Consider the following 8,895-nt stretch of genomic DNA (forward strand, 5'->3'; position numbering starts at 1 on the left):
AGTTAACTTTTTTTTTTTTTTTTTTTTTTTTTTTTTTTTTTGAGACAGGGTCTCACTGTGTAGTTCAGACTGCCCTGGAACTCACTGTGTAGCCCATGCTGGTCTCGAACTCCCAGTGATCCTCCTGCCTCAGCCTCCTGAGTGCTGGGATAACAGGCGTGCACCATCACGCCTGGTTTAGAAAGCAAACTCTTAAGTAGCTAGCACCTAAATGAACAAGAGGGCTTGTTGATCTGCTCCTCGCACACAGGTCTCTCCTCTCCAGCCTCAGCTTCCTATTGACTTGGCCCAATCTCTCTGTCGGTGTTCTGCCAAGTACCTCAAGGAGTACCACGATTACACCTCTCAGACATTCTCTCTGAGCTTGTTTCTGCTCCTGGTTTCTCTGATCTTAATCGTGGGCATTAATCATCCACGTTGTCTTCTGAGCTTGAAGCTTCCGAACTCTTCTGTCCCCGCCTGGCAGTTGGGCTTTGTGTCCAGAAGGCGCTGCCTTCTCTGTACTCAACAGCTGCGACGCCTCCAGAGTTAGCTTTCTTCATTTCTGCTCCTTTTCTCTGATCCAGTGCCAGGTCTGCACAGGACGGTGGGCTGCTGGGGGAGGGAGTCAGGTCTTTTCAGCTCTGAGTGTTACTAGTAAATGCTTTGTGTGTAGGAGGCATTGAATGCATGTTTTAAGGCAGTTTCACTTGAAAGGGGACACGAAATGGTCAGGTGGGTATCAGTACATCTCACTGTTCAAAACATATTTTGGCTGGGGATTTAGCTCAGTGGTTCTGCCACCTGCCTCACAAGTGCAAGGTCCTGAGTTCGATCGCCAAACAAAAACCCCAAAGAACAAAAAAAACCAACCCCCCAAAACGTATTTTGAAATGAAATAATTGCTTATGAGTTGTAATAAAATAACTTTAATTATATATGTTAAGACTTTAAGTGAAAAATTTTACGTGAATAAATGTGGGTTTCGGTGAACAAAAACAGTATTATTTGCTAAACAGCAGAAAATAAAGCTCCATTTGATCTAATACTTTCTTCTGTCCTTTTTCTTTTCCTTCAGGGAAGGCTACTAGGAAGAACCAGAAATGGAGAGGACCGGATGAAAATATCAGGGCGAACCTTCGTCAGTATGGGCTAGAGAAATATTACCTGGACATCCTGGTCTCAGACGCGTCGAAACCTTCCTGGAGGAAGGGCACGTATTTTGATGCAATCATCACGGATCGTAAGTGTGTCATTACTGTTTTGTCTATAAACATTTGGGTGGAATTAGCTTTCTAAAACTACACAGCGTATCGGCCCTGCACAGGAAGCGCCATTCCGTACTAGTACCCCTCCTGCTCTGCTTCCTCCGTCCTGAGAACGAAGGGGAGGATTTGAGGCGGGTTACCAATGTAACTGATAAAAGAGTCAAACGTTTTGTTTGCAGACAAATCCGTTATCGTCCCATCGGTTCTTGTACCCTGTCCTATTACCTCGCGTTTCCCTTCACCTTCTTTTTCCGAGGTGTGTATTTGTGTTTCTGTCCACTGCGCTTGGTTATTGGTGGACTAAGAGTGTCAGATACCCCACACTCCCCCGTGTGTGAGCCTTTGTGATGCTGCAGTGCATGTTTTCATCGGAATCTCTTCTAGACGTGTTAAGAAATGTGGGGTTCTGTGAATCAGGGGTGTTGTACACCCACGGACATCCAAAGTGTACCTGAGAACTTACTTTGTACCTCATGAGGTCTTAGGTTTCCTAGGCAGTGTATCTGAGGGTAGATCCATCATCTTTGTTGTATTTGGAAATAGCTGTAAATAGTGACCCCTTTGGGCCAGGGATTTAGCTCAGTGGTGCTGCACCTGCCTCGAAAGTGCAAGGTCCTGAGTTTGATCCCTGGTAACCACCCCCCAATAGTGGCCCTTTTGACTTCTCTCTCAGCTCTCTAGTTCTTCGGTGTGTTAGATGTTTGTTAATCTGAAAAGAAAATTATCCAGGCATTTCCCTGGCAGTATGAATGACTATAAAAATTGGGTGAATTTTTATTAGCAGTTTATTTGCTCTCCCACTATATATGCATGTTTATATAAAGTACACGATTTCACTTTTTACCAATTCAAGTGTAAGCTGGATGCATGGTAGTCGTACACTTTAGTGTGTATCTCTAAGAACAGGGCCAGTTTTCAGCTTTAGTAAATTAATACAATGCTTTATGGTACAGTTTGTCACCCCGTTTTGTTGGTCGACCCAGTCATACCATTTATGGCATACCTTTTTCTCTCAGGATCTACTCCAGAGTTAGCTGCTCTGTTCAGTGATGCTATCTTTTGAGCCCGCTTTACTCTTGTGCCAGTTCTGCGGCCTCACCGTGCCTTTTAGGGCATCGACCTTCCGTTGCATGGGCCGTGCGTCTGGAGCCCAGCGGCCCCTCCCAGGTCTGAGGCCATCGCTGTGACACGGGGACTTCTGACCGTGTTACTTGTGTTTTCTCTCTAGCTCCATACGGCATCAGAGAATCTACAAGAAGAACAGGTTCACAGAAGGAAATACCTAAGGGGATGGAAAAATGGTAAGTGAGGTTGACCCGTTTGGGACTTGCTCCTTTGAGAAGTGTGGAGCTTCTATCTAGCTGACTTAGAGAATACTAACGTGGTTACTGCTTTCAATTTTGTTTTCTTTGTGCAGTCCAGAGAGCCACGTTCCAGTGTCCTTGAGTTATCACCTGAGCGATATGTTTTTTGACCTGTTAAACTTTGCAGCAGAGACCCTCGTGTTGGGCGGAAGACTAGTCTACTGGCTACCGGTATACACACCAGAGTATGTAATCTTTGTGTTAACTTCGTTTTTCTTACCTGCCTGCATATCCAGTATAAGTTTTTCCTCATGTCTGATTTCATTCGAGCTACATTTGCATTTAATGTAGATAGACCACCTTTGTTTACCTGCCTATATGTGAAAAATAGGCCTCTCCTTATGGATTGTATTGTGCGACCTTTTTGTTTTCTAGCTGGGGTTGCATAAGGTTCTCAGCCTTCTTTTTTAAGACCTGTGAGCTAACACTGGTTTTGACTTTTTTAAAGCATTGTTATTAAAAAGCAAAAGAATACGTGACAGAAATCCATGTGCTCACAAACATCTAAAACACTTTTTACTCTCTGGCCCTTTACAGGGACAGTTTGCCGACTTTCGTAGACCTCCACCCTTAGCTCCGCGCCTGCATGTTCGCAGTGGTTGTCTTTCAGTAGTTTGGCCGCAGTCTACAGACAGTGGTTTTTCCCACTCCGTGGAGCGATCACGTATGCACCCCACCTCACAGCTTTTGTATATATCGTCTATTGTGTAGCTTTAAATGCTGGGGCCCGAGTGAGAGCTACACAGATATTTAAAGCCCTGTTTGTGTACAGCATTACTGATTCGGATTTTATTACTTGGTACTGTCCAGTGGCAGACAGAACTATAAAGCGGGCTGTTTTGTTGTTCGCTTTGGGATGTGGTACTGGGAGCTTCCTGGCCACGCCGCTATCAGCTGTAAGGACACATTCGTGCCCCGGCTGCTAAATGCTGGCTTTGTGTTTTCTCGCCAGGGATAATCTCTTTTAACCGCTTCATTTTAGAAATGAGGAACCTTAATTCCAAGGAGTAAAATGATTTGTCCAAAGCTAGCTAGTTGTTTTCCGTAGTGCTGTGTTCTTTTTATTTCGGCAGCTCGCCAGGTCTCGCAGCTGGTATTTGAAGCGGTGGGTAGGGTTTTATTAATTTAAAATAAAACATTATTTCATAGGATATATCTGTTCATTTCTGTGCAAAAATGTTTGCTGCCTTAGACACGTTGTACTAAAATATTCTCAAGCTTCTGCTGTTTTGAAAACACGTCTATCATTTGTGTACAGGCTCTCTAGCTACCACTGTGCTTTCCTCTTCCTTTTGTAAAGTGCTGCTGTGTCGCGAGCCGGCGATGCAGAGCACTGTCCAGCAGTGTCTCAAACCTGAAAGAGCAGCGGGGTGGAGATGGGGCAGAGAGAAAGGAAGGACGCCAAGACAAGAGTCTGATCAAGGCGGCGTTTATTGCCGGCAAGCACCGGCCTTTTAAAGCAAAAAAAAACCACAAACTATTATGGGATGGGTTTACCATAGTAACTGAAAGGTCACACAGGAAAAGAGCAAGCTGGTTCACCAAAACAACCCACCGTGAGTAGTAGTAACCCGGACAACCACACATCTAAAGGTCAGAGACAAGAAACTGTAACTTTCAGGAATTCCACAAAGGAAACACTCTACCTGCTAAACTGGAGAAACTTAACACATATAGAGTTACTAAAGTTAACAATACTTACAACCAATACTCATGATCCCCACAATTCCTCCCTTTTTGTTTTATAACTTTGGTTCCATAGCAAGAAAAAGCTTAAGAGAAAGTATAGGCATGTCCGAGCCTGTCTTAGGTTGGGAAAAGCATTTAGCTGTCTTACCCGTCATTGGGGTCATCTGTCTTACAGGCCTATAACATGATGAAGATTTAACAGAAGCCCCTGTCTTAGGTTGATCAGTCAAACCTTTTCCTCTTACCCGTCTTTGACTTTCTGGACCCTCACTGAAGCTCTCTTTTTATCTGAGCGAGGTAAATGCCCAAATTTTCAGAGGACCCTTCCTTAAGGGCCATGAGCGCATGTAATGTTTTGTGCTGTATATAAACCTGATTTGAGATAACACAGTATTTATGATATTTCACATATTAGAGGCCCCATGCCAAAAACATTCAAACTAAGGCTAGTAACTTTGACATCTGACAATAAGCGTATTTCTCCCAATGCAGCAGCAGGTTTCCAAATGTTGGTTTGAGGAAAACGTGAATCTGCTCACCAAAGTCCTACAGACAAGCTTAAGTCCATGGAATATTCGAGTGACCAGTCCAAAAACCCTTGAGATGTCTTATTAATTCACCAGTCCCATTAAATCCTTGTTCTGGACAATAAAGTCTCTGCTGGTGCACCAAGACACATCCTAGAGTTCTCTCTGCTGCTCCAGTGTTGGGGTCCCAATCCAGTCTCCTCAGTGGAAACCCAGCATCAAGCTGTTCAGGGATAGTGGTAGGTCTATAAACATATCTGTAACCATAAGTAGGTGGAGCAGAAGAGAAGGGAGAATACCTAGACCAAAAGGTCACCATCACAAACAATATGCTGGAAAACCTGCATGGTCAAACAATATAAATACATCCTGTATACCAGACATGAATTCTTATGTCCTGAAATGTAGCTTTGTATCAACAGGATCTTCCCTTTTTTTTTTTTTTAAATAGAAAATATATTGTGAAGATAACCATCAGAAACATGGTACAATAACATATTTACAATTCAGACCTTTGATGATAACCAATATAGACATTTTTAACAACATATTTAACAAGGCATATCTTTTTATAAGGCTATGAAAATTATTTTGGTAGCTTCCATTAGTGAACAAAGATCAGAATAAATTTTCTGAGCAGCTGCTTCTTTATTCACCAACAGGAGCGTATCCAAACTTAAAGGTTGTATTCAATTATCTTTTAAGTTTTTTATTTGATCCTATAAAGCCAGGTTGTAGAAACCAACAATCCACTTGCATTTGACGTCATTCTGATCAAAAACATACAAACATCTTTAAACATTTAAGACAGACAAACATATAACACTTAAGACAGACAAACATGTAACACTTAAGACAGACAAACATATAAGACAATTTTAACGAGTGGACTCAGATGGTTTCGGCCAATTGAATTATAAAATCTTTTTGTTATGACTAGTCAAAATTTTTGCAGATCAAAATTGACAGAGATCTCTGGTAGAATTAGGGTTAAAGGAATGAATAGTCTTCTTGACTGTAAATGTAAACCTTTTATAACAAACTTGAAACCAACAAGCAAGCATTTTATAAATCATTTCCATAAACATTCTCTATATTCTTAGCTAAAGACAAGAGGAACATACAAAAACCTTTCATGTTAAAAGTACAACTCTTACTTATAGCTTTCCTAATATTTTTCTATCTCATTTACTATCAGCCTTCTATAACAAACTACTATTTTGTTCTTTATTTTGGTCTATAGTCAGTTTAGAACATACCCTCGCTTGGAGTGTGTGTGGGGAGGGACAGGCTGGTCAACAGATACAAAGCCAAAGTCACAGCCAGATGGGAAGAATAAGTTCTGGCATTCTATCACACTGATTATTATAGTCAACAATACTGAAGAGTACTTCAACATGGCTACAAGACAGGATTCTGAATGTTCTCATCACTAAGAAATGATAAATGTTTGAAATGATAGAGAACCTAAGCATCCTGAGTCGATCATTTCACAATATGTAAATGTAATAAAATACTACACTGTATCACATAATGATATACAAGATTATCTCAATAAAATAATTTAAAAGAAATCCTACAAATCCATACAATTTGTGTGTCAAAAGCTATTATACCATACATAAGAAGTTACACTAGTATACACATACTAAAACTAGCAGGCTTATACAAAATAATCTTAGAAACAATTAAAATAGTTAAGAGTAGCTATAGTAGCTAAACAGATATAAGTAATGACCTTACCTTATCTTCTAAAACAATTAGGTTTCTATCTTCAACACTGAACGTCCTTGCATATTACCTCAAAATGTTAATTCCTTCTCTAACCCTCAAACACAAGCAGAATTCTGTGCTTTTCTGGCAGCAATAATAGCTATCACAACATCTGAACCTCATCAAGAAGTTCAAACACAAAAAGAAGACATGTCTGAGCTTACAAATCATGCTAAATATTTCACCTTCACAATTAAAAGTGAAAACTTTTCAAAGAAAAGGACTAAACCAAATTATAACCCCATAACATATATTCTTCTGTAGCCCCAAGATCTGGCCCATTAACCTAAAAGAGCAAGTTAACCCTATAATCGCATCTTGGACAGGCCAATTCTTGGGCCAATGTTGTTGAGCTATCACACTCACATCAGCTCCAGTATCTAAAATTCCCTTGAATTGTTTTTTATTAATCCAAATTGTTAATTCAGGTTTATCTTGTTGGATAGGCGTGACCCAAAATGCATCAGAAGACCCAAAGGCTCTATTTTGCCTATTTTGAGGAAATAAAAACCTTCCTTGTTCTATATAAGGACAAAGCAATATCTGTGCTATCCGCTCCTGAGCAGAGATAACAGTAATGCCATCAGGTGATGAAGCTAATATTTTTATTTCACCCGTATAATCTGCATCTATGACTCCTGGATGAATATGAAGCCCTTTTAAAATCCAACTACTCCTTCCTAGGATGATCCCAACACTGCCTTTCAGAAGGGGTCCAAATACTCCCGTGCGGAGAGCTTGTGTTCCCATCTGAGGGGTTAACACTATGTAGGCGAAGGTGTTTATCTAAGCCTTGTACATCCCTTTTTTATAAGCACTCATTTATTAAAGACCAGAAAGAAAATGTAACGGCTAGTACACTGTCAGAATTATGACTCCTTAATTTTTCATTTAATTTTCCTCCTACTCTATCCCAAACATCATCAGTTATTTCCTCTACATCACTGAACCATAGACAAGTTTCATTCACACAATCAAGAAATTGAAACAATGACTTTTTCTTTGCCTTAATTCCTTTCTCCCTGAGTAAAGACTGAATTGCTATGCTGAGTTTTGTCTTAGATCCTATGTGCCCCATTGGTACCTGCTTCTTCCGAGGATTTTCCCCGCCGGGCGTTCCAGACAGCGGTGTCCTCCTTGTTTCGGTTCGGCCGAACCCTTTTTGACAGCAGGCTTCACGGATTGCTCACCGATCGCTGCTTCAATTCCAGGTCCCTGTTCGGGCGCCACTTGTCGCGAGCCGGCGACGCAGAGCACTGTCCAGCAGTGTCTCAAACCTGAAAGAGCAGCGGGGTGGAGATGGGGCAGAGAGAAAGGAAGGACGCCAAGACAAGAGTCTGATCAAGGCGGCGTTTAATGCCGGCAAGCACCGGCCTTTTAAAGCAAAAAAACCACAAACTATTATGGGATGGGTTTACCATAGTAACTGAAAGGTCACACAGGAAAAGAGCAAACAGGTTCACCAAAACAACCCACCGTGAGTAGTAGTAACCCGGACAACCACACATCTAAAGGTCAGAGACAAGAAACTGTAACTTTCACAAAGGAAACACTTTTCCACAAAGGAAACACTCTACCTGCTCAACTGGAGAAGCTTAACACATATGGAGTTACTAGAGTTAACGGTACTTACAACCAATACTCATGATCCCCACACTGCTGGAAAAACTGAGTTCAGTTGGCCCATTGTCCTCATCTCTTGCTCCCTGTGCTGCCCGGAACCAAAGCAGGCCACTTGTTTTTTGGCCTTACTTCAAGGTGCTGATATATAATTTTAAAAAATTTATTCAGAAATAATTTCAGACTTACAGAAAAATTTCAGATACAGTCCAGAAACTTGTATCTCCACCCTCACCCGTATTTTCCAAATATTAACATTTGTCTATCCTTGCCACTAAACAACACGGTAACTATCTCTGTAGCATTCACATTGCATTAGGTGTTATAAATAATCTAGGGATGATTTAAGGAGTGGAGATTGTGCATAGGTTTTATGCAAATACCTCATCATTTATGCATCCTCAGATTAGGGTGTCTGGGGGTGAAGGGTCCTAGAAGTAGTCTCCGATGGTGTGGAGTGCGGGACTATAATACAGCAATGACAAAGACCAATTTCCTGGTGTAATGTCAGTCCCTTCATGCTTAAAATCAAACATCCAATCAAAAAGAAAACACAAAGCAGGTAACTATGTTCATATGCTGTTAAGCGAAATGCTGTGTCGTTTTAATAGTTTTACCATTGGGCTGGGGATTTAGCTCAGTGGTTCTGCTGCCTGCCTCACAAACACAAGGTCT

General features: G+C 41.2%; 1 protein-coding gene across 13 annotated transcripts in view; it reads left to right on the forward strand.

The window, feature by feature from the left end:
* Trmt11 (tRNA methyltransferase 11 homolog) overlaps positions 1–8,895 on the forward strand; it is a 196,279-nt gene that overhangs the window by 29,484 nt on the left and 157,900 nt on the right. For 12 of the 13 annotated variants that reach the window (XM_033763216.1, XM_010625750.3, XM_019207694.2 and 9 more), the window contains 3 exons: positions 1,058–1,222; positions 2,476–2,548; positions 2,665–2,796. In XM_033763216.1, coding sequence (XP_033619107.1) covers positions 1,058–1,222; positions 2,476–2,548; positions 2,665–2,796 — 370 coding nt within the window. Of the gene's footprint in view, positions 1–1,057; positions 1,223–2,475; positions 2,549–2,664; positions 2,797–3,148; positions 3,906–8,895 lie in introns of those variants that run through there. The other variant, XM_010625755.2, reaches the window with a different exon arrangement.

The sequence above is a fragment of the Fukomys damarensis genome, unplaced genomic scaffold, assembly GCF_012274545.1.
Source record: "Fukomys damarensis isolate Sample0158 unplaced genomic scaffold, DMR_v1.0_HiC HiC_scaffold_14, whole genome shotgun sequence".
NCBI lineage: Eukaryota > Metazoa > Chordata > Mammalia > Rodentia > Bathyergidae > Fukomys > Fukomys damarensis.